Source organism: Mirounga angustirostris, unplaced genomic scaffold, assembly GCF_029215605.1.
Source record: "Mirounga angustirostris isolate CCGP_5_RB_7025 unplaced genomic scaffold, mMirAng1.0.hap1 SCAF_6, whole genome shotgun sequence".
NCBI classification, from domain to species: domain Eukaryota; kingdom Metazoa; phylum Chordata; class Mammalia; order Carnivora; family Phocidae; genus Mirounga; species Mirounga angustirostris.
Window position 1 is genome coordinate 77,932,283 of NW_026991714.1, and position 25,732 is coordinate 77,958,014.

At 40.9% G+C, this 25,732-nt stretch overlaps 1 protein-coding gene and 1 long non-coding RNA gene across 4 annotated transcripts in view; one reads left to right on the forward strand and one right to left on the reverse strand.

Annotated features, from left to right (window-relative positions):
• Nucleotides 1–25,732, forward strand: part of LOC123846390 (zinc finger protein 33B) — a 120,610-nt gene that overhangs the window by 72,586 nt on the left and 22,292 nt on the right. Inside the window, exons 1-2 of one of the 3 annotated variants that reach the window (XM_045877767.3) lie at nucleotides 18,385–18,631; nucleotides 20,802–20,860. The exons of 1 other annotated variant lie outside the window; for it this stretch is intronic. In XM_045877767.3, coding sequence (XP_045733723.1) covers nucleotides 20,846–20,860 — 15 coding nt within the window. In that variant the 5' untranslated portion in view covers nucleotides 18,385–18,631; nucleotides 20,802–20,845. Of the gene's footprint in view, nucleotides 1–18,384; nucleotides 18,632–20,801; nucleotides 20,861–25,732 lie in introns of those variants that run through there. One more of the 3 variants, XM_045877768.3, reaches the window with a different exon arrangement.
• On the reverse strand, nucleotides 12,014–18,326 carry LOC129045884 (uncharacterized). The gene is made up of 3 exons (XR_008506311.2): nucleotides 18,193–18,326; nucleotides 16,621–16,806; nucleotides 12,014–12,869 (listed from the first exon to the last, which is right to left on the reverse strand). It is a non-coding gene; the product is annotated as an uncharacterized LOC129045884 (long non-coding RNA).

The window sequence follows — 25,732 nt, forward strand, 5'->3', positions numbered from 1 at the left end:
TGAGCCTGGGACCCTCCATACACAGCTGCCTGTTATAGTTTGAATCATGGAAACAGTATCTCACACACATGGCTATGGAGGCTTCCTTGCTACAAGATGGAGCCAAACCTGGGTTCTCTGGCATATCCCACCTGCAAGAGGGGGGCGCCTCTTCTGTATTCAGTCCCTTACCAGGTGCTGTGATGCTGGAAGAGGTCACTCCTCTCACAGACCCTGTTACTGGGGCAGCCCCTTGGGATTAAATGAACAGTAATAGCAGTTCTTAGACTTTACAGGTGACATCATCATCATTGTATGTGATGGAGCACAGGGGAATGTTGCTGGTTTTCATCCCTTATCCAGGATGTCCCTGATAAAGGGAAGGACCCAAGAGTCCGCATAACTGGCCAAACATCAAGTAGTCATCTTAGCACTGGATGCCCTGGCCAACAAATGGTCCCATCGGCACAGTTTTACAAACTCTTGGGCTATGACCTAAGAATTGCCCCCTCTTGGGGTAAAGAATTCTGGAAATCTTCTGTCTCACAGTATAGGCTGAATATAAATCAAGGTAACATGTTTCTACATGGACAATCGCTATAATACAGGAACTAACCAGGACACTCCTATTACCTTAGGAGTTCCAGACATTACTGATCGTGACCAGGGCACTTCTGTCACTTCTCAGAGCACACAATCCTGGGCTCTTGAAAAAGGCACTCAATAGAACCTCCACTTAACCCTGTAAGTCCCAGGCAGTCCGTTTATTTGAGAGGCCACCTCTTGCATGTGGGGCGTGCTATAGTATATGAGTACACCTGTGCAAATCTTGCTATTTAAAGTGCCTGCTTAATGCTGAACTTAGACAAATGCTCATGATCTTTGCAGGAGTGCTCATGTATTTGCAGATAATAAAACCTACTCAGGTATTTTGGGATGTTTTTTTCAACACCCCAACTCCCATACAACCTCTCTTGGGAAGATGAAAGAAGCTGCTCTTTTTTTTTTTTTTTTAATTAGAGAGCATGAGCAGTGGAGAGGGGCAGAGAGAGAAGCAGACTCCCTGCTGGGCAGGGAGCCCGACTTGGGGCTCCATCCTAGGAGCCTGAGATAGACCTGAACTGAAGGCAGACACGTAACTGACTGAGCCACCCAGGCACCCCGAAAGAAGCCGCTCTTAAGAGGTCTAAATGTGAAGGTTTTGAAACATATTTGCAAATCTTTTGACACTTATCCCATTGAAAGGGAAGTTCTGTTTCCCTTCCTTTTGAATGTAGGCACATTTGTGACTCTACTGAGCAACAGAATATGGTGGAAGTGATGCTGTATCTTCCAACGTTAGTCATGAAAGGCTACAGAACTCACTGCCTTGGTCGCTATTAACACTTGTACTTGGAGACCTGAGCCTCCATGTGAGAAGTCCAACAATACTGAAGCTACCATTTCATAAGGAAGCCAAACAACACAGGGAAGTTTTGCCTAGGAACTCTATTAGTCCAGTCTTTGTCTTCCCAAACCTTATGTTGTGCATGGTAGCCAAGTAAGCCTTCAAATGACTGCAGCCCACCTTTGAGTCATCCCAGCTTTGCCTCAGACATCAAGGAGCAGGGACAAGTTGTGTCTACTATACCCTTTCTGTATTCCCCAGCATAACAAAATGGTGAATGTTTTATGTCACTGTGTTTGGGTTGGTTAATATTACACAACAGTAGTAACCAGGACAGCCAGATCACTGGAATTTGGATGATCATCTTTAATCTGTTTGTATCCTTTTTTGTCATGTAAATCCCATTTCATATAGATTTTTCAGAAATGTGTTTATGACCCTGTTACAGGGCTATGGACCAAAGGCCCCATTAAATACTTGCTTGTGTAGGTCAGGCCCTATCTGCTGACAGCTGTTTGGGAGTAAGGAACATGATTGGTGGTGGTGGTGGAGGAGCTCAGGAATTCTCACTCTGCTTGCATCCCTAGGGTATAGGACTCCTCTTTTCCATTGCAAGCTTGGGGCACACAGTTCATTAGGAGTTGAGCATGTACACAAAGTATGGGAAGACCTGTTCAAAACTGAGAATACCACTTTTAACTCCAGAAAAATGGTTCACAGAAAAATACAAAAGTTTTTAGGCATGGGGAGGATAAACTGGAACAGTCATTCTGAGGAGTACCTACCTATGAACGAGACGTCATAATCTTGGTTATATTCATGATATCACGGGTTTTTAAACTGCATGATCAGAATGTAAATGCGAGTTCAGTCAGAGAAGCAGAACCATTAGGAGACAGATGTAGATAGAGATTTGTTGCAGGGATTTGACCTTATGCAGTGTGGGAGCTGGTTAAGCAGTTTTCTTTTCTTTTTTTTTTTTTTAAGATTTTTTATTTATTTGCGAGAGAGAGAATGAGAGAGAGCATGAGAGGGAGGAGGGTCAGAGGGAGAAGCAGACTCCCTGCTGAGCAGGGAGCCCGATGTGGGACTCAATCCCGGGACTCCAGGATCATGACCTGAGCCGAAGGCAGTCGCTTAACCAACTGAGCCACCCAGGCGCCCTAAGCAGTTTTCTAATGTACTCCTTCCAAGTCCTTGATCATCCAAACCATTAGCCCCTGTGCATGAATCAGTATAGAAACATAACTAAGGCCATCTCTCCTTCCCTGCCAAATAAGTAATCAGGTGCCCTGCTCAAATTTTTGCCCATTTGGATGATTTCCTTTCATCACTGACTTTCAGGACCATCTCAGAGTGAGGTCGAAATTCTGCGTACCGTGCAGAATTATCTAACTCAAGCCTGAGTTTTTTCTTTCTCCGTCAGCTGGTCATGAACTCCTCATGAGACTATAGCTGTGGGTTGAAGAGGATAAGAGGGTAGAATGTAGTATTAGTAGGGGTAATGGGCATACTTGTGTTTTCTGGGCCTGCTGGAGACTAATCTTGTATATGCCATTTCATGTAATGATGAAGTGCTGCTGTGAATACTCAATTGTATGGCTTGGTGGATCAGACAACATCTAATTATTGATGGGCAGTTCAGGTTACATGGTAACTTGGTAGTCTGTGGTTGTGTTCAGTCTCCACTGTGGCCCACCAGGCATGCCAAAAGCTGTTTCTCAAAAGGAGAATAGTTGTTCACAGAGGATGGCATGGCTTTGCTTAAAGAGTCCTAAGGGTGTGCGCTGTGATTCACATATAGGTGCCTGCAAAAAGCTCCAAGCAGGACCCTCCACTACCGATACTTCAAGCAACCTTAGATCTGCTGGGTAATACAGCCCAAGTGGCACAGCAGTTTGCTTGGCAGCTCGGATCTGTTGCAGAACAGTCTCCTGTTCTGGGCCCTACTCAAAATTGATAGCTTTTCTGTTCTCTTAGTAAATGGCTTGGGGTAGCAGGCCCAAATGTGTATATTGTCTTCAAAATCCGAGGTGGCCCAATAATGGTTGTACCTCTTTCCTATTGGTAGGAGGAGCAACTCATTCTTTACCTTAGAAGGAATATCTTGGCATGTCCTACACCCCTGGACCATTAGAAATCTTACCATGGTGGTAGCCCCCTGCATTTCTGTGGGATTAAATCCCACCCTCAGGCACACAAGTGTCTTACCATTGTGTCTTGAGTATTTGCTACTTTCTGCACAGTAGGTTCAACCAGCATTATATCATCAGTGCAATGAATCAGCAAGACATCTACCTGGTGGAAGAAAAAGGCAATCCAGCTGTCTGTAGACTCGACTATGATATGGGGCTGAAGAGTTGATATGCCCCTGAGGTAGGACAGTGAAGGTGTATTGCTGGCCTTGCCAGCAGAAAGCAAACTGTTTATGATGATATTTACAAATAACTATAGAGGGGGGGAAAAGCATTTGCTGCCAAATTGCTTCACACCAGGTGACAAGGGAAGTGTTGATTTGTTGTTTTATCTTGTCTCCATAATTTTTCCTTTTCTGTAAACTATTCCCTTTCTACTATAATTTTTTTACAGAGCTGTTATTCAGCAAATGAAATGTCTTACTTATTTTCTTTATATTCCCTCACTAGAATATAAACTCCATCATAACTGGGAGTTATATGCAAACAATGAGTCCTGGAACACTACATCAAAAACTAATGATGTAATGTATGGTGATTAACATAATAATAAAAATAAATAAAATTAAAATTAAAAACTTAAAAAAAAACAAAAAACTGGGAGTTTTCTCCATTTCAGGTAGTACTATAAATCCAGTGCCTAGATTGTGGCACACTGTAAATACTCCATGAATAAATGTTAAATGAGTATTTGTGTTTATATTGGATCATGAATCAAAATGTATTTCTTACTATAAATTGAGGTTAAAAACATCTGCAAACTTTAGCAGTTTTTTACAAAGCTAAACATAGTCTTATATAATCCAACTGCTGCACTCCTAGGTAATTACTCAACTTATTTGAAAGCTTAACATTCATACAAAGCCTACATAGTAAATACTTATACCAGCTTTATTCATAATGTCCCACATTGGAAGCAACCAAGATACCCTTCAATAGGTGCATGGATAAACAAACTGTGGCATATCCATACAATGCAATACTATTTGGTGATAAGAAAAAATGGTGTATTAAGCCACTAAAAGTCATGAAGCAATCTTAAATGCATATTGGTTAGTGAGAGAAGTCAGTCTGAAAGAGCTACATGATGTATGATTGATTTTTATATGACATTGGAAGAAGCAAAATTGTAGAGAATAACATTTAGAAAGCTTCAAGGGGAGGTTGAGAGAGCTGAGCAGATGATTCGCAGGAAATTTTTTAAGCGGTGAAGCTATTATTCTGTAGGATACCATAATGGTGGGTATATGACTTTATGCATTTGTTCAAACCTATAGGACTTTACAACATATATAAGGAAACTTAATGTAAGCAAATTTAAAAAGCCATTGATGGGTTCCGGGGATACCAGGAAGGATTGTAAACTATCTATGGGACAACCTCATTGAAGGAGGTGGAGGGTGAAAGGTGCTGACTTAAGTAATTATGGAAGTGAGTGGAGACTATAATGCTCAAGACAAAGAATTGCACATAAGCATTCTACTCTAGTTGATAAAGCTGTTTTCCATGGGGTACAGGTTAACAATTCTGGTACTGCTATACATTTACACTGGGTACTAAGTAAATAGGTAGCAGATGGAAGAGCCAGGTTTATCACTGTTGCATTGGGAGATTACAGATCAGCAAGGAAAGGACACTAGAATGATCCACATGGTAGTGGGTGAGAGTTGGAAATACCAACGTGAACTCATATTTAACTGCATATAGATACATATGATTGCATATATAAGTTTTTATGTTTATATACATATGCTAGTATACACAAAATACATCTTTTCTGTCAACTGACAGGATATAAGTGCACCAGTGTCCTAGAAGCAACATGTATGTGCAGTGCCCAGATCCTGGTTTCTAATAACATATTCCATACTTAATTAAATTGTCTCAAATAAAGACAATAACAAAGTCATACTTCCTCCATCTACCATTATACAACATCCAGGGTACAACTGAAAAAAACATTAGCCATATCCCTGAAAGAGGATGCAGAGTCCTTGGGTGATGTTTATTTACTCTTCTCTTTGATAGCCCATAACTTAAATAGTATGATTTAAGTTAACAATACTTAAACCCTATGATATAAAATCAGTACACCATATACTATGGATATAGGGATAAGAGAAGGTAGTAAACAAAGATACCTACTTAATATATATACCAAGTATAAATTAAGTACATATATTATACTAAGTATGTTAACTAAACTATTTAGTATATAAATATATATGTATTCAGTATATATATTTAATTGAAGATATATGCATACACCTACTAACAAAATAAGGAAGAAATACTCCTCTGACAATTACAGTCCTTATTTCTGTAACTGTTCATACAGTCACAGTGGGTATTTATAATGATCTTCTTCCACTACCCTTTCTTACTCCCTTTACCCTCTGCAAGCACTTCAGCTGGTCATGGTTCTTTACCTGGTGGGGTGATCCAAACCTTCCTTCCTGAAGGTTCTGGGACATTAGTAGTCTTCCCTGGATCAGGCTGTTGTAGTTTTCCATTGATTTTAATCACAGGACATGCTAGTACTAAGAGATGCCCCAAAGGATCTCCTGTATTCTAGACATATTTTTCCTTACCTCTAATGTGTAGTAACAGTCTAGTTTCTTTAGTAGGATCAATCAACTCAACACAGTATCTCCCTTCTTTGCCTGTTCATTCGAAGGCATGAGGAGCCCAAATTGGCCAAGTTGACAGTCTTAACTTCCACTTCAGTTGAATCATGGTTGTGTCTCCTGATGGAAGCTTTCCTCCATTTGGAACTATGCCAGCAGAACAGAAGGTCATGGAGATAGCAAGCAAAAATTTTGCTACTGATCACTAAAGGTAATAGTGAATGGTGCCAATCCCATTTCCACCCTTTGGTTCATGGACCTGTGAATCAGGGCTATGGAGGAAATAGCACCATTTATTGGACACTGATTCAGAGCATATACAGCCTTCTGGAGAACTTGCCCCAGGTCTGTAAGGTATTGCCACCTACTTGGCACTGTCACTGAGTTTTCAAAAAGCTATTCCACCATTCATTCAAGCCAGCTTCTTCAGGATGGTAGAGAAGATGGTGAGACTAGTGAATTCTATGAGCCTGGGTCTATTGCCTCACTTCATCTGCTGTGAAGTGATTTCCTTGATCAGAAGCAACACAGTGTGGAACACCATGACAATGAATAAGACATTCTATAAGTCCACAGATGGTTGTTTTGGCAGAAGCATTGTATGCAAAGAAGACAAGACTGTGTCCAGAGTGTCTGTTCCAGTAAGGACAAAATGCTGCCCCTTCCATGAATTTTTGCTGGATTCATTTCCCACTCTTGGACACACAAATGTATTTCTCCTTTTTTCTTTGTCTTGTCCTTCTGGGACTCCCATAATGTGTATGTTGTTTTCTTGATAGTATTCCATAGGTTTTCTTCACTCTATTTTCTTTTTTTTTTTTTTTTGTATGTTCCTCTGGATGATTTAAAATGACCTGTCTTTGTGTTCACTTATTTCTTCTTCTTGATTGAGTCTATTGTTGAAACTTTCTATTGAAATTTTCAGTACAATCTTTGTATTCTTCAGCTCCAAGAATTTCAATTGGGTTCTTTTTTGTGGTTTCTTTTTTTTTTTTAAGATTTTTATTTATTTATTTGATAGAGATACAGCAAGGGAAGGAACAAGCAGGGGGAGTGGGAGAGGGAGAAGCAGGCCTCCCACTGATCAGGGAGTCCGATGCGGGGCTCGATCCCAGGACCCTGGGATCATGATCTGAGCTGAAGGCAGATGCTTAATGACTGAGCCACGCAGGCGCCCCATTTTGTGGTTTCTATTACTTTGTGGAAGTTCTCATTTTGTTCATTTGTTGTTTCCCTGATCTCATTTGGCTGTCTCTCTGTGTTCTCTTGTACTTAACTGAGCTTTTTTAAGATGATTATTTTGAATTCTTTGTCAGGCAGTATATAGATTTCCATTTCTTTAGGGTTGGTTACTGGAGCTTATTTTGTTCCTATGGTGGTTGTATGTATAGCCTTGTGTTGGTGTCTGTACACTTGAAGAAGCAGTCACCTTTTCCAGTCCTTATAGACTTGCATTGTCAATGAAGCCCTATACAAGTCAGCCTGGCCAGGAACTATGGGTGAGCTGGTTGGCTGAGTCTGGGAGTGAATGGGCCCAGTGCTGGGTCTGCACTGAATTTGGATACTCACTTTGCTCTCTTTTTTGCTACAGGAGAATTTACGGGCTAAGGGAATCTCTTTTGGTGCTACACTGTGTGGGTTTGGGGAAAGGGTGATGAGGGTATAGTGAGACTGTTATTCTCACCCTTTTCCATATGTTTGTTTCTGTGCTCCACCAATGTACTTTAACCTCTCACCTGGATTCTGAAGCTTGTCTGAAGGTATTTTTATTCATGGGTGGTTGTTAAATTGGTGTTTCTGTGAAGGAACAAGGACTGAAACTTCATTTTTGCCATCTTGCTGACATCACTCCTGATTTCCCATTTACTTAGATCTTTAAAATCTTTCACTGAAATTTTCATTATACAAATCTTGTAGAAGTCTTGCAGTTTTCATTGTAGTCTTACACTCCTTCTGTTAAATTCATTTCTAAGAACTTTTTTGTTTTTGGATTGCTCAATGCTAATGTATGCAAATTCATTTGATATTAATATATTGGGATCATGTATCCTGTAAACTTGTTGCAGTCATTTATCAGTTCTGATGTTTTTGTCAGTTTCCTAAGAATTTTCTACATATAAGATCACATCATCTGCAGATATAGTTTTCCACTTCATTTCCAATCTGGATGACTTTTATTCTATGTCATTGTCTAATTGCCCTTCTAGGACCTTCAGTACAGTATTAACTATAGGTGGTAAGAATGGTGTAAGGATAAATACAAATTAAAAATAAGAGGCTTAATATTCCTCTAAAAATAAAGGAAGAGACATCTCTCTTTGTATTTTCTTTTGTAAACTTGTAAATTCTTTTTCTGCCCCTTTGAGAATGAACATAAATCTTCTTAAATGTCTCTTGGCAGTTTTACAACCTAGAATGTCTTTCTCAAGGGCCTCAGAACCATCTCTTTGAAATGTAAACTTCAAGGGACCTAGCACTTAGGTTTCCCAGTTTCTGTGAGAGGGTAGAAGCCTAACTTTGGTGGTGGGTGCCTTGATCCAAGTTGCAAAATTACCTCCTGTCATAAAGATATGAGAAGCTTGTTTTTTGTTTTTTTGTTTTTTTGTTTTACTTTTTGAAAAACCAATAAACTAACACAGCCAGTCATTCCAATTACCAGGTAAATTTAGGGCAAACAATGTGTGATAAATGATGCTCTCAAGTCCTCTTACTTGAGGGCTAGTTATTGTTTATCTTGACAACATGTATGTAATGGGTTGTATCTGCTTGGCTATAAAAAAGGGTGAGGGGTGCCTGAGTGGTTCAGTCGGTTAAGTGTCTGACTTTTTTTTTTTTAAAGATTTTATTTATTTATTTGACAGAGAGAGACACAGTGAGAGAGGGAACACAAGTGAGGGAGAGGGAGAAGCAGGCTTCCTGCTGAGCAGAGAGCCCAATGGGGGGCTCAATCCCAGGACCCCAGGATCATGACCTGAGCCGAAGGCAGATGTTTAACGACTGAGCCACCCAGGCGCCCCGCGTCTGACTCCTGATTTTGGCTTTGGTCATGATCTCAGGGTTGTGAGATCAAGCCCTGTGTCGGGCTTTGTGCTGAGTGTGGAGCCTGCTTAAGATTCTCTCTCTCCTTCTTCCTCTGCCCTTCCCCCCACTCACTCTCTCTCTCAAAAAAAAAGAGGGGGGGCGCCTGGGTGGCTCAGTTGGTTAAGCGACTGCCTTCGGCTCAGGTCATGATCCTGGAGTCCCGGGATCAAGTCCCGCATCGGGCTCCCTGCTCAGCAGGGGGTCTGCTTCTCCCTCTGCCCTCTTCCCTCTTGTGCTCTCTGTCTCTCATTCTCTCTCAAATAAATAAATAAAATCTTTAAAAAAAAAAAAAAAAGAGGGGGGGTACCAGAAAAAAAAAAGGCAGCTCTTTCTGCCCATGGGTCCTGTCTGCATGCTATGATAAAAACACCTTTTTGCACCAAAAAAAAAAAAAAAAAGGTGGGGGAGGTAAGATTTCTTTCTGTCTTTGGATTGTCTGTGATATGTATCATGTCATTCAATAATAAAGTTGTTTTCTTTGTCTTATGCCTGAGTGGATGTTTTCTAGGTTTGGAGAAGATTTTGTTTTTAATTATATTTCCTTAACAATTTTGGTGTTAAGGATGGGATGAGTCTGGCAATTCCTGACATGATCAGCTGAAGTTGTATGGTCATACACTAGTCAGATAAGAGACACTAAACTGTAAAATGTCCTCCTTCTAATGTTCTACTTTTTTGGAATACTAGCCAAACTAACCACCCTCTCCAAATTCAAGATTTTACTTTCACTTAATCACCATTAAGTATGATGTTAGCTTAGGTTTTTCATAAATGGCCTTTATTAAGCTCAAGAGGTTGAGGTAGTTCCATTCTATTTGCGGTTTGTTGTGTGTTGTATCATGAAAAGGTGCTGGATTTTGTTAAGAGTTTTGTTGAATGCTTTCCTGTGTCTATATGTAATTGCATGAGATAACAATATGAGTTTATTCTATTAGTTTGATGTTTTACTGTAATAATCCTTCTTGAGAGTCTGTAACTGATGATTTGGCATCTCAAAATCATCAAGCTGATGGTTAAAGTTGTTTATATTCAAACCATCTCTCTGTTTCCACAGGGGCACAGAAATCATATTACAAACCCTCCAACCACAAACCCTAAATCTGTTTTGTTTTCTGCCCAGTGGGGCACATCCTCACCTAAGAACTTCCTACACTATAGAAATAAAGGCTCTCATCCATGATTTTCTCTCACTTCTGTCTCTTCACTGACCTCGGTGCTTCCCTGGGTGGCCCTGCATGGTGTGGTGTGTTCTTTCCTCTTGAAAATTGTATATAATAAAGTTTTCCTTCAAAGGCAGTTATCTTCATGTCTGTCATCTTATCAGACCTGCTTATAACAAATCCTGGGTATATCTTGAGATAACTGGTACAGTGACCAGGGTGGTTCAGTGACAGACAGGGATGGCATGCCTCTAGAATGCTTTCAGCTTACTAACTGATTCCATGGACAGCGAATCCTGCCTGGGAGCACAATGCTGGATGCTGGCACACTTGTGCTTTAGTGGCCACCACACTGTGCGGTGTCTGTTGGGTTGCTCTGGTTACCCAGTTCAGTTGTGTTAGAGCTCAAGAAGAGAGATCATCTGCCTAGCTTAGGGTGCTGTAGTCTGGGCAGAGCAGTCCCCAGTTGGTCCCTGTGTGTTTGTGACAGACACACCTAGTCTGGATGAGGTCTCCAGGGTGCTTAGGGTAAGTGGCCACCATACTGAGCAGAGGTCCTCTAAAGGGACTGGAACAGTTACCCTTCCACCCTCACCTGCAAGGCAGGCTTGATCTGTTGACCCTCCAGGCCAATGTGCCCAGGGGCTGCTCCATTATTCGCCCTTATTTTCCTTGTATACAAAAGACGCACCAGCTTGCCTCATCAGGTAGTAGGAGACTGCCTGGCTAGGCATTCTTACACTGAAAGGACCTACTGAATATTGGTTTGGGGATGCCTGTCCCATGGAGACCACAGCTCCCCACAACTGTTATGTGGCTGCCGACTACTGCTATTGTGTGCCTTTGTGCTGTCAGTTTGACTCCAGACCCAGCAGATGTAAGATGGCCCGTCTCTGGAGATGAGCGGCTCAATGTTCGATGAAAAAGTTGAACAGAAAGGAATATCTAGTTCTGACTTTGCCCCAAGCCCTAAGGATGTGGCCTAATGAATAAAAAATTCTAAAATACTTTTTCAGTGTGTATGGGCTCTCTTAAGGGCTGCTGCTTATCAGCACACAAACAGTCTTCTACACAAAACATGTGAAAGCGAAAGCTGATCCCACTGTTGCTCTCTTGGACGTAAACCCCACACCCTTTGAGGTCAAGTGGGACACTCTTGAAAGGAAGGCCACTGCGGACCACCAGGAGTTTATCAGGGAAGCATCTAAAAGGGGGAAAAACATGATCAGGAACAGACGACAAAAACAAACAAAAGGAAGGAAGAAAGAAAGAAAGAATGAGTGAATTTATCCACCTAGAGATACAAATCATTCTAAAAGATTTTATTTAAGTGGGGAAAGGCTCTCATTATACTGCAGACAGGGCTAATCTCAGGTAGAAGCTCCTGCCTAAAGGCACAGAGTGCTCCCTCCTCCTCCTCTTTTTCTTTTAGCAAACACATAATCTAAAAACCATGGCTTCAGGCAGCTAAAAGCAAAAACAGAAAAAAGTAAAAAGAAACAAAAGCCCTAGTTAGAGGGGAGAAAATAAAACACAACTAAGTAAGTGGCACATATGATATTTTAATATAAATATATAGTAAATAAATTACATATGTGTATGTATAACTATTAAAACAGAGTCCCATGATTTGACCCAATTGAAAGTCCAAAATTTCTATACTAAAATGATTTATAAAATAAAAAGGGTGCTGATTTTCTTTTGAATATAGGTTCTAAATTAACTTTAGTATTTGCTAAAATGCACCAACTGACAAAACTTTGTGGACTTCATCAACACTGGGTCTCAAATTATTTGTTATACCTGGGGATGCTGCTAAATATAAGCATCGTATTTACTATAATATTAGGATATTAACCAAATTATAGAGGGGAAATAGGTATGTTTCACTTTCACTGTAGCCTTGCCTAAATTTTCCATAGTTGTTGTACCCATTGCCCTAAAATATCCCATATTAGGCATATTAGGCATAGATGCCCATAAAATCTTTGGGATTTACAAATTGGCTTGATAAAATGGGAACCTATGGACCCCAGTTAAAATCGTTAATATATCCTAATGTAAGCTAAAACAGGGCCTTAGAGGATTAAAACTCATTATATAAAACCTAATTAATAAAGGACTGATTATCCCCACTACTTTTTTGTGTGACATTCCAATTTTGCCTGTTCTTAAACCTGGAAAATATAAGGGATGCCTCATGATGAATCATGACAACCTGAATCCTGCGGTCCCATCCATTAGGGCCCCTGTATCAGTCTACTCAAGCTGTCATGACAAAAGAGCATAGGCTGGGTGGCTTAACCAACAGAAATTTATTATCTCACAGTTCTGGAGGCTGGAAAGTCCAAGATCAGGTCTGATAGGGTGCAGTCTCCAGTGAGGGCTCTCTTCTTGGCTGGCAGATAGCTGCCTTCTTGTTGTATCCTTTCGTGACTTTCTTGGGTGTTGGCATGTGGAGAGAAAAAGAGAAAGCTCACTGTCTGGTCTCTCTTCTTATAAGGTCACTAATCTTATTGGATCAGGACCCTACCCTTATGACCTCATTTAACTTTAATTACTTATTTCTTCAAATATAGCCACATTATGGATTAGGTTTTCAATATACATGTTTTGTGGGACACAAATATTCAGTCCATAACAGCCCTCACACTTACTATCCAATATTGTTAAAATTACTGATTCTATCCAATCAGCACCTAGTAAATGGTTTGCTCTTGTAGACTTGGCCAGCATGTTCTATTCAGTGCCTGTTTTAATAGTTTCTCAGTTGCAGTTTGCCTTCAGTTCCCAAGGGACACAACACACCTTTTTCAGACCACTCATAGCATACTTCAGTGGTTCTGCCGTCGTGCTCAGTCTTTGCAGACAAGATATTAACTGCATCACCCTTTCTCCAGGTGGCTGACGTTGCAGCACAGGTCTGACGTGACCTTGATGACATCCTCCTTCAAGGAGATTCTTTTGACATACTCATTGAAGACATACAAATCCAGTATCTTTTAGTCTTTTGGGGGGTTCTAGTGATGACATAGTCCTCATCTATAAATTTTGCTTCCTCTCACTGCTGCTGCTTCTTAACAAATCAACTCACTTCCAGTGGGGCTCTCTCCAGCCAAAAAACTCTAAAATCTGTCCATATTGAAATCAACCGCACTCTTGTGAATGCTCTCAGAAACTCCTTCACTAAAGAGACTTTGACAGTCTCATCTCATGCCTCCTAGAGTCTCTGGACCACTTATCATGGACATAAGTTAAGTTGCCCAAGAGCTTCTGATGGAAGAGACTGCACCTTTTAGCTTCATGCTATACACCATTAGAACAACAAATTACTGGCTATATCCTGGGGTATCTCAGAGATAAAGGCTCTCACAGACCCTAAGCCTATGGCCCTCCACACCCAGATGCCCATTATACTTGGGTCATGGAAACAAGACCTCACAAACTTCACCAGCTACCAATGCCTCTTTAATACAAGATGGAGCCAAACCTCGGATCTCTGGCATAATCCACCTGCAGTGGCATCCCCTGTCCTCAGTCCATTGCCAGATGCCATGGTGCTAGAGGAGGCCACCTCTCCTCAAGACCCCTGAGCTGCCTAGAGAGTCCCTTGGGATTAGCCAAACGAGCAATAGGAGTTTGTTGGCACTACCATTCATCATAAAAATGATATAACTCAGTGGGATATTGCTGTTTCCATCCCTTAGTCAGGAAGTCTTTGATAAAGGATGAGACCCCAAGGTCAACAAAATTGGCCAAACTTCAGGTTGTCATTTTAGCACTGGGTGCTTTTGCCAAAAAATGGTCCCATCTTCACATTTATCATGAACTACTGTGACATTGCTTAAGAGTTAACCCCATCAAAGTAAAGAACTCTGGGAATCTCCTGCCCCCAGATATTCAAAATATAAATATAAATTAAAAATATAAATCAAAATCCTACATCTCAGGGTCCCTGAGAGGTGTAGTCTTAAGCACTCTTGGTTTGGGGTCAGGTCTTGATCTCAAGGGTGTGAGATGGAGCCCCACATTGCGCTCTACAGTCAGTGTGGAGTCTGCTTAACTCTCTCCCTCTCCTTCTACCCCCCCAAAATAAATAAATAAACCTAAAAAAAAATCATACGTCTCTATACATACTAACACTATGATACAAGGATTTGCCAGGACATTCCTCTTTCCCTTCAAAGAACAAGACATTACTAGTAGTAACCAAAGCACACATTTTATTTCTCAAAATACACAATTCTGGACTCCTGGAAAAGGCATTCAATAGAGCTTCCATGTCACTGACATGTTCTGGATGGATGGTATACTGAGAGATGTAATTGTCTTCTCAAATAATTCCTCTTCAAATGCTGGTCCAGCAAATGGACCCCTAAATGGACTTCTAACTTACTCCTTGAGCAATTGGGTTGGAAAACTAGTGGGGCATATAATTGAAGGCAACCCTGGGGCAATGGTGTTGTGAGTTGGAGTTGACTGAAATTGAATATATCAGCAGAGTAAGCATGTAAGGTAGGGTACAGGCAATTGGAGACCAAATGACAAGTCTGGCAATTTCTGATTCCCACTGTGTGGGTAGCTTTATTGGCTAAATCAGTTTAACCAGAATCCTTCATCCTCCATAGCTGATCACTCTGGATATCTGATCAGTTTTTCATCCTCTACCATCCTCCAGGTGATGTCTGATCACCTTGGCCTGTCTTTAGCAAGATTCTTGTTAGGTTGGTTTAGCCTAAGTCCTCCTTAACCCTGATGTTTCCTCTTGGTAATTTTCCATCCACTAACCTCCACTCTGCTCCTTGACTATAAATTCCTACTGCCCATGCTGTATTTAGAATTGAGCCTGGTTGTATACTGAGATCCCTTTTTCCCTAATGCAATAGTCCCAAATAAAATCTGTTAGTTTGCTTGTTTGTTTTTGGCTTTACTGTCCAGCTTTGTTTTTTCCTTGACAAAACAATAATTTAGCCATATTTCAGTCAGTCAGTGCTATTCTGTTCTAGATAATCCCGCTTCAGATGTCAATGGTTTGGGGTTGACATCCTTGGGTTCAGTGATTTGCTAGGAAGTTTTACAGGACTCAGCATATAGTCCTACTCATAGCTAAAATTTACTCCAACAAAATCATCAAGGGGAAAGGCTCTTGGGGCAATGTCCAGAGGAAACCAGGCATAAGCTTCCAAGGGTTCTCTCCCTGTGGAGTCAACTAGGATGTGTTTAGTAACTCCAGCAATGAACTGTGATAGCACATGTGGAATGCTGTCTACCATGTAAGCTCATTAGAATCTCTGTGCTCATGGTTTTTATGGGGGGCTCGTTATGTAGGCACCTCCTGCCTGGCACATACTTAAAATTCCAGATTCTCAGAAGTACGTGTTCAGCATAAACCATATTGTTTGCACAAAGAAATTTAGGCACAGTAAGCCACTCTTACCAGGTAGACTGGCAGGAACACTTCAGAAGTCCAAGCCCCCAAGCCTTTTCAAAATCCAAGTTCCCAGATACTAGCCACAGGCCAGCCTTACAAGCAGGCCTTCTAAGGACAGCTGTCTCCATCCACTTAAATGGTAACACGACTTCAATTTATTTCTAGTTTGCAAGTTTGCAATGCTTTCAATGATTCAACCCCTGTTTGTGATTAGTTATGAGTTCCAACTTGTGACAGACACATTAATGCAGTCATGAGATTATCAATCATTTCAATTTTTGCAGTGGTTGCTATTATCTGTTTTTATCTGCATATATTTGAATCCTAAAATGCCAAAATGCACGTGTAAATTGTGTGATGAATTTTCTGAAAAGTGGACATTTATTAAGCAAGGAAAAGTTCCCTTTGAAGCTTTTTGTCCCTTATGGAAAAATGGTAGTCAGGTATGAACCAGCATATACTAACAGCTAAACATAAGAGATGTATTATTTTCTCAACTAGTACTATAGAAAGTGACAAAATAAATTTACTATTATGAGGAATTCAGATTGAGATAGTAATTTCAGCATAAGTTGAGTACCCTGTATGCTTTATATCATCATCAGTCTCTCAGCTCAAATAGACTGAACGTACTGCTGACAGAAGTGTTTTTCTGATTCTGAAGTTGCAATAAGAATTTCAGGTGCCAGGATGAAATCAACAACAAAAATAGTAGCTCCGCTTATCATTACAGAGATTATCAATGATCTAAATGCCCCACCTTTTGGGGCGCCTGGGTGGCTCAGTTGGTTAAGCGACTGCCTTCGGCTCAGGTCATGATCCTGGAGTCCCGGGATCGAGTCCCGCATCGAGTCCCGCATTGAGTCCCGCATCGAGTCCTGCATCGGGCTCCCTGCTCGGCAGGGAGTCTGCTCCTCCCTCTCATGCTCTCTGTATCTCATTCTCTCTGTCTCAAATAAATAAATAAAATCTTAAAAAAAAAAATAAATAAATAAAAATAAATGCCCCACCTTTTTTCAGCATAGCCATGGATTCAAGTCATTACAATGCAGAAAACAAATATTTTCCCTTTGCTTCTGTGCTGCTTTTGGTGGAAGTTAATACAAATTTTGGTGGATGTTTGCCTAAAGTTGCAGACATGTTTAGTCCAAGTTGAAACAAAGCATGAATGATTCTATGGAAGATGTTGGCTGTCCTGCTTATAATACCTGCTGTTCGAATAGCTTTTGATATTCTTTCTATCTATTTGAAGTGATTGTCATGAAATTGTTTCCTTACTTCGAATTTATGCTGTTTGGGTTGAGAGACAAAAGGATTTATGTGACTTTTGTTGGCATTCAGTATTCTTCACGTCTCTTGCATTCAGAAACCCACTGGTTCTCTTTAACAAACACAGTTGAGAGAGTTCTGTTTATATAAAGCACTGAAATAATATTTCAATTCTCAAGGAAAGGTCCCAATATTCTTGACTATTTTTTCTTGTTGTCTTTTTAAATAATCCATTGAGTGAAGCTAATTTGCTTATTTCTTGTTCATAGTTTTCAGTATCTTTTTAGCAACAGGATTATGGAAATTGAAAGAAAAACAAAAAGTATTATTAAATATTCCAGTGTTCAATGGAACTTGAAAGCATCAAAGGAAGAATTGATGAAATCTTCATAAGTGCCAAGCTTGTTCTTAAAAGGGAAAAACATTACTTATAAATAGGAAAATAAATTGACTTGTGGATAATCATTATTGTACTTTCCATGACTGTCTTTTGAAATGAGTTCCATCTCTTGTAGAATTTGATTTTTTTTACATAAATGTTACTAAATGCTTTTCCAGTATGGGAACAAGTGAATTATCATGTGTAAGGTCAAAGAGGAAGGGAAAAATTGGCAAAAAAAAAAAAAAAATGTTCTCTTTTTGTCAGTAAACAACTTTTTAAAAAGTCACTAATCAAGAGATCCAACGTAATTTTGAAGAATGGGAAAGGCATGTTATGCCATAAAAGATATTATGTATTTCAACAAATCAAAATTTGAAGAGCAATTCCCAGTGCTAACTTCATGCCAGGATAACCACTCATAATGCTAAATTCATCAATGAATGTCCAGAAGGACAAAGAACGAAGTGAGAGAGATACGACTACTATTTATGTTACAATGTAAACGGAACACAGACTGCCTCTGGAAGAAATTCTGCAAGTGCATTCAGCAAAACAACGAACTGCTAGGAGAGCCAATCCATCAGGGAAATATAATTAATGAAACAGGTATGTATTTAGATACTTAGAATTATTTCGGAGTAACAACGAATACTGTAGTATCAGTATGTCTCCTGCTTTTACCTTATTTGCTAAATCGAGCAGTTCTGCCCAACTTCCCCAAAGTCTGAAGGCTGGTTTCCAGCGACGTGGCGCCGGGGATTTGGGAAACAGCGCGCGCCGTGGAAGCGGACGCGGGAGTCGCTGCGGGACTTCTGCGCATGTGCCCTGCGCCGCTCCCGTCTAGTTCGCGTCGGCGGCTGAGGCCTCGCGAGAAGACGGTCCCGGATGCTCCAGAGGCTGACGGCCCGGCCGGGGAGCCCCGGGGGGTTGGGCGTGGGTGGCCCTTTAACTGGGGGCTCCGCGCGGGAGGGGCGCGTGACGGAGTCGGCCTTGGGGCCTGAGCTCGGGGTGAGTTCTGCTACGTCTTATGCATCGAATGCGAACCAGCACGTCCCAGCGCTTGTTACCGAGCGAAACTTGGTGTTTTCATCTCCGACGTGAGGGGTCGGCCGAGGCCTCGGTAAGACCGGCGGAAACCGGCCTTGGGGCGCTCGTGGCCTGGCGCTTCTCTCTTGGGGAGGGGGAACTTCGTTCTTCTCCACTCACGGTCCCTCTTCGTCCTCCCAGCCACCTGTGGTCAGTGTCGCGTTCCCATGGCAACCGCGTACCGGGCTCAGGGAGGTGACAGAGACCCAGGTGGCGAACGAGCAGGGGGGAGATGCCCTGCCTCATCCTCTATCCCGCATCAAACCTGGGCTTGAGGCAGACCCAGCAGCTGGCCGCCGCTGCAGGAGTCCTGACCTTGTTCCTGGAGAACCTATGAGCCTGAAACCTGAGTGGAGCATCCAGATCCCGCTGACACCCTGCAGCTTGCCTGTGTCCTCAGTAGCAGCAGTTTGCGTTTACAGAAGGTCCAGCTTGTGATTCAGGGTGACAGGAAGGTCCAAGAGCTTTAGATCTTGGATGGGGATTCTAACTGGCTATGCCCTTAGAATGTTCCTGGAACAAGGCAGCTCCTGTGAGGGAGGAAGAGGGATCCCAGGAGCAGGGACCACTCCTAGGACGCCAGTCAGTTGGCCCCAGACCTCAGTAGAGATAGGTGGAAAGGGCAAAGACTCTTGCTCAGCCAGAAGCAGTTTGGGTCCTCTCGCCGGAACCACGGTCATAACCAGATTCTCGAAGACTGGGGTGATGGTGGACGTTGTGGGCCAGCTTTCAGGAGGACTGTCAGCTGTGGCTGGGAGGGGAGGGGAGGGCAAAAGGAACAGAAGGTACTGCTTGTTGGGGAGCTGTGAGGCATCATGTGGAAAGAAAGGCTTACCAGCCACAGAGAAGGAAACTACCTCCTTCGTCCCTTCATCTTTTCTCCACTCCCAGATTCTGAGCGGCTCGCTTAGTACAGAACAACTAGCCCTATGCTAATGCCCCCTCTGATAGAATCCGAGATGGTACTGCAGGAAGGGTCCTTAAGTCTTACCTATTTGTGCTCTGCTTAAAGATGGGAGTGGGATAGGGTGGGAAGGAAATGGGTCTTCTTTCACTTAACTTACCTGCTCCTAGTCACACATTTTGTTGTGGCAGAAACAAGAGCAGACATGGAATCTTTTGATGGCCCAGGCAGGTGTTTTCTGCTTTAACAACAGATAAGTCAGAACCCGTTTGTTGTTTTTATTTATTTATTTATTTATTTTTAATTTATTTGACAGAAAGACAGCGAGAGAGGGAACACAAGCAGGGGGAGTGGGAGAGGGAGAAGCAGGCCTCCTGCTGAGCAGGGAGCCGGATGCGGGGCTCGATCCCAGGACCCTGGGATCATGACCTGAGCCGAAGGCAGACGCTCAACCGACTGAGCCACCCAGGCACCCCTCGGGTTTTTTTTGTTTTTGTTTTGTTTTTGTTTTTGTTTTTGAAAGAGAATGAGAGAAAGAGAGAGCGCATATGAGAGGGGGGAGGGTCAGAGGGAGAAGCAGACCCCCTACTGAGCAAGGAGCAGGATGCGGATGCACGGCTCGGATGCGGGGCTTGACCCCGGGACTCCAGGATCATGACCTGAGCCGAAGGCAGTTGCTTAACCAACTGAGCCACCCAGGCGCCCCTGTTGTTTTTAATCAAAAGATATGTTTGAGATACCTGAACTGAGTTAAAGCAAACTCTTTTTTTTTTTTTTCCTTTGAAAAAAGACCAGCCCTTAAAAACCCCATCCCTTTTTTCAGAACCTAGTGGGATTCTCTGGTTTATAATGAACATTATAACTTGATATATTTTTGCTCAGCATCAGTTTTAATGAAAGCGTTATGTTCCATTCCTTGGCTTTTCCTAATTTGTTTATTTAGTGTACTGTGTTGCTTACATTTTTCTGTTTTAAAGCATACATTGTTAGTAAATCAGGAGAAAACAAACATTTTTTAAAGATTTTATTTTTAAGTAATTTCTACATCCAACATGGGGCTCGAACCTACAACCCCGAGATCAAGAGTCGCTCGCCCCACCAGTTGAGCCAGCCAGATGCAAATGTTTTTACATTTAAAAATTAGTATGTCTGAGCACTCCGGAATTGTGCATGGGCTGCTCCCTCCTGTCATCCTTTCTGTCCCTTCTCAAGGCATCTCCACTTCGGAGGTGTTTTGCCAGCAGCTATGTGGAGTTTTTCAGGCTGGCGGCATATCTCATGTTGGTTCTTTCCTTCTCAGCTGTACCCTCATGGTTATCCACACTCTTCCAGGGCCAGCAGAAAATGATCACATCCCAGGTGAGTTGTTCATTTATTCACAGTTTTGCCTAACAGTGATTATGTGAGGTTCATAAAATGTACCTTCATGTAAAATAGTAGAAATGAATACGTTAACATCAGGGAAAATGCAGAGCACAGGTCAACAAATTACAGTACATGGGCCAAATACAGCCTGCTGCTTATTTTTCTATGGCCCACAAACTAAGAACTTTTAGGTGGTTGAGAAACAAATCAAGAGTAGTATTTTGTGATGGGAAATTATATGGAATTCAGATTTCAGTGTCTATAAAATTTTATTGGGACATAGCCATGCTCGTTCATTTGTGGTTGTGGCTGCTTTCATATCATAGGGGTTGAGTTGAGTGGTTGTGACAGAGACCGTGTGGCTTGGCAAGCCTAAGATATTTATTATGTGGCCATTTACTGAAAATGTTTACAGGTTGCTGACATCCGATATAGTAGGGCAAAGATGCCTTGTAGATAAATGCACATCTTGTGATCTTACTGAGTTTTGAAACTGGAACGTAAAAACCTTTTTTGATAAGCCTCATTTGGTGGCATTATGTACCTTCCAGTGACAGTCCTGTAATTACACATAAAGAAGTGGTAGGCATAGAATACTTCTCGTGAACCGTGCCAGCATTAGGACTCACAGTTGTTTAAAGAAGGAGCAGGTTTGGGCAGACCACAGTGATTAGTGGTAGTCAGTAGGATGAGATAGGCTTTGTGACAGCCCTGGGGACTAGGCAGAATCTACATTTTTGCAGTCTGGTGAGGGATTCCACTCTTTCAATTGTGGTAAAATACATATAACGTGAAATTTGCATTTGAACCCTTTTAAAGTGTAGAATTCAGTTGCACTTAATACGTTCACAATGTTGTACAACCATAGCCACCCTCTCCTTCCAGAATAGTTTCGTCACACCAAAAGGAAACCCCATACCTTTAATGAGCAGTGCCATGACTTAATGAGCAAATTACTCCCCAGTCTCCCCAGCTCCTAGCAACCACTAACCTGCTTTCTGTTTATGGATTTGTCTATTCTGGATATCTCATATAAATGGAATAATACAATATGTGGTCTTTAATGTGTGGCTTCTTTGACTTACCTTAATGTTTTGAAAACCCATCCATGTCGTAGCATGTACCACTACTTCTTTTTATGACTGAATGATATTCCACTGATGTATAGTCCACCTTTTGTGTATCTATCAGTTGATGGGCATTTGGAGTGATTCCATGTTTGGCTGTTGAGAACAGTGCTGCTATGAGCATTCATGTACAAGTTTTTGTTTGAAGACCTATTTCACTTCTTTCCTGGGAGTAAAACTGATGGGTCATCCTACATTTAACTTACTATGAAACCACCAAACTATGCTCTACAGCAAGGTCCCTTGCAAGTCCGTATGAATTTTAGGTTAGCCTTTCTATTTCTGCAAAGAAAAGGCTGTTGAGATTTTGGTGAGGATTGCATTGAATCTGTGCATCACTTTGGGGAATATTGACATTTTAACAATATTAGGTTTTACAATCCGTGAACGTGAGATGTTTTTCCACTCTCTTAGGTCTTCTTTAATTTCTTTCAGCAATGTTTTGTAGTTTTTGGTGTGCAAATCTTACATATCCTTGCTCAGATTTATTCTTAAGTATTGTATTCTTTTATTTATTTTTATTTTTTTCAAGTCTGAGACCGGGAGAAGGCTGTTTTATTCCTTTTTTTTTTTTCTATTAACATGTAATGTATTATTTGTTTCAGGGGTACAGGTCTGTGATTCATCAGTCTTACACAATTCACAGCACTCACCATAGCACATACCCTCCCCAATGTCCATCACCCAGCCACCCCATCCCTCCCACCCCACCCCCCACTCCAGCAACCCTGTTTGTTTCCTGAGCTTAAGAGTCTCTTATGGTTTGTCTCCCTCTCTGTTTTCATCTTGTTTCATTTTTCCCTCCCTTCTGCTATGATCCTGTCTTGTTTCTCAAATTCCTCATATCAGTGAGGTCATAAGATAATTGTCTTTCTCTGATTGACTTACTTCGCTTTGCATATACCCTCTAGTTCCATCCATGTTGTTGCAAATGGCAAGATTTCTTCGATGGCTGCATGATATTCGTTGTATATATATACCACATCTTCTTTACCCCTTCATCTGTTGATGGCCACTCTGGAAAACAGTATGGAGGTTCCTCAAAAAGTTGAAAATAGAGCTACCCTATGACCCAGCAATTGCACTACTGGGTATTTACCCCAAAGATACAAATGTAGTGATCCGAAGGGGCATATGCACCCCAGTGTTTATAGCAGCAATGTCCACAATAGCCAAACTATGGAAAGAGCCCACATGTATTTTCCTTTTAGATGCTATTGTAAATGAAACTGTTTTCTTAATACAACTCTAATTAATTTCTCTTTTAACTTAGTTGAAAGCAAATCACTGAAAACCACTTGACTTGTAAAAGGAGATGTTATCCATTCTCACTCACCAGTGAGTCATTCCTTCCTTTGATGTCCTGGAGGTTTTTGGGTCATGGGGGTATTGAATCTTAGTAAGATTTTCCGCTTTCTTTGTGAGTATATTTTTTTTGGTAAGGAACATATAACTAGACATTTTTAGCCTAATATGAAATGCTCTGTCCTTTATATTGAGAATTTGTTCTCATATTGTTGTGGTTACTGATAACGTGGTTTTAACTCCCTCATCTTTTACTGTAATTTTATTCCCCACACTTTCTTATGTTTTAAAAAAATTTATTGGGGTGAAATTCACATGCAAAATTAACTATTTTAAAGTGACCAACTCAATTCAGTGGCATTTAGTACATTCACAGTGTTATGCAACCACCTTAATTGAGTTTCAAAATGTTCCCATCATTCTAAATAAAGCCCTTTACTCATTAAGGAGTTTCTCCCCATTCTCTTATTCACCCTATCCCTGGCAACCAGCAGTCTGTGTTCTGTCTCTATGGATTGATCTATTCTGTGTATTTCATACAAATGGAGTCATTCAGTATATGGCCATTTGTGTCTAGCTTCTTTCACTTAGCATGTTTTCAAGGTTCATCCATGTTGTAGTACATATCAGTACATTTTTACTTTTTTTTCTTTTTCATTGTGGTAAAATACAAATAACATAAAATTTACCATCTTAAACATTTTTTTTTTTTTTTTTAGATTTTATTTATTTTTTTGATAGAGAGAGACACAGTGAGAGAGGGAACACAAGCAGGGGGAGTGGAAGAGGGAGAAGCAGGCTTCCCGCAGAGCAGAGAGCCCGATGTGGGACTCGATCCCAGGACCCCGGGACCATGACCTGAGCCAAAGGCAGACGCCTAACCGACTGAGCCACTCAGGCGCCCCTACCATCTTAAACATTTTTAAGTGTACGCTTCAGTGGTGTTAAATACATTAACATTGTTGTGCATCTGTCACTGCATTCATCCCCATAGTCTTTCATCTTGTAAAACTGAAATTCTGTACCTATTAAACAATAACTCCCCCCTGGAAAGTACCTTGATACTTCCTGTTTCTGTAATTTTGATTACCCTAACTACCTCATATAAGTGGAATCCTGTAGTATTTGTCCTTGTGTGACTGCCTTATTTCACTTAGCATAATGTTCTCAAGATTCATCCATGTTTTAGCGTACTGCAGACTTTTTTCCATTTTTAAGGCTGAGTAATATCCCATTGTATGTATATATACATTTTGCTTATCCATTCATCTGTCCATGGACACGAGTTGCTCCATGTTTTAGCTATTGTGAATAACAGTGCTGCTGAGAAAATGCGTGTACAGACATCTTTTTGAGACCTTCTTTTGGATATTTACCTTGAAATAGAATTGCTGGGTCATATGGTAAATTCTGTTTTTAATTTTTTGAGTAATCTCCATACTGTTTTTCACAGTGGTTGTACCATTTTACATTCCTGCCAGAGTGCATGGGAGTTCCATTTTCTTTACATCCACACCAACAGTTGTTTTCTGTGTTTTTGACAGTAGCAATCCTAATGGGTGTGAGGTGGTATCTTATTGTAGCTTTGATTTGTATTTCCCTAATGATTCATGATATTGAGCATCTTTTCTTGTGTTTATTGACCATTTGTATATCTTCTTTGGAGAAATAACTGTTCAAGTCCATTGCCCATTTTTGAATTGGATTGTTTGGGGTTTTTATGTTACTGAATTTTAGGAGTTTATATATTCTGAATCAGCTATATGACTTATAGATATTTTCTTCTGTTCTGTGGATTGCCTTTTTACTCTAGATAGTAACTTTTGTTGTGAAAATATTTTCACTTTCATGAAAAATTTGTCAGTTTCTCCTTTTGTTACCCAGGCCTTTGGTGTCTTATCCAAGAAATCATTGCCAAATCCAATGTTGTGTAACTTTTGTCCTATATTTTCTCCTAAGAGTTTTATAGTTTTAGGTCTTACATTTAGGTACTATATCTATTTTGAGTTGATTTTTGTATATGGTGTTAGGTAAGGGTCAGCTTCATTCTTTTGCGTGTGGCTATCCAGTTTCTCCAGTGCCATTTGATGAAAATACTGTCATTTTCCCATTGAGCGGTCTTATCAACCTTGTCAAAAATCATTTGACAGTATATGTGACGGTTTATTTCTGGACTCTCTTTTCTATTCCATTGGTCTATATGTTTTTATGCTGGTACCATCCTTTTTTGATTACTGTGGCTTTGTATTAAGTTTTGAAATCAGGAAGTATGAGTCTTCTACTTTTGTTCTTTTTCAAGATTGTTGTGGATATTCAGGTTTCTTTAGATTCCGTATGAATTTTAGGATGAATTTTTTCATTTCTGCAAAAAATATCATTGGGATTTTGCTAGGGATTTCATTGACTCTGTAGATTGCTTTGAGTAATATTGACA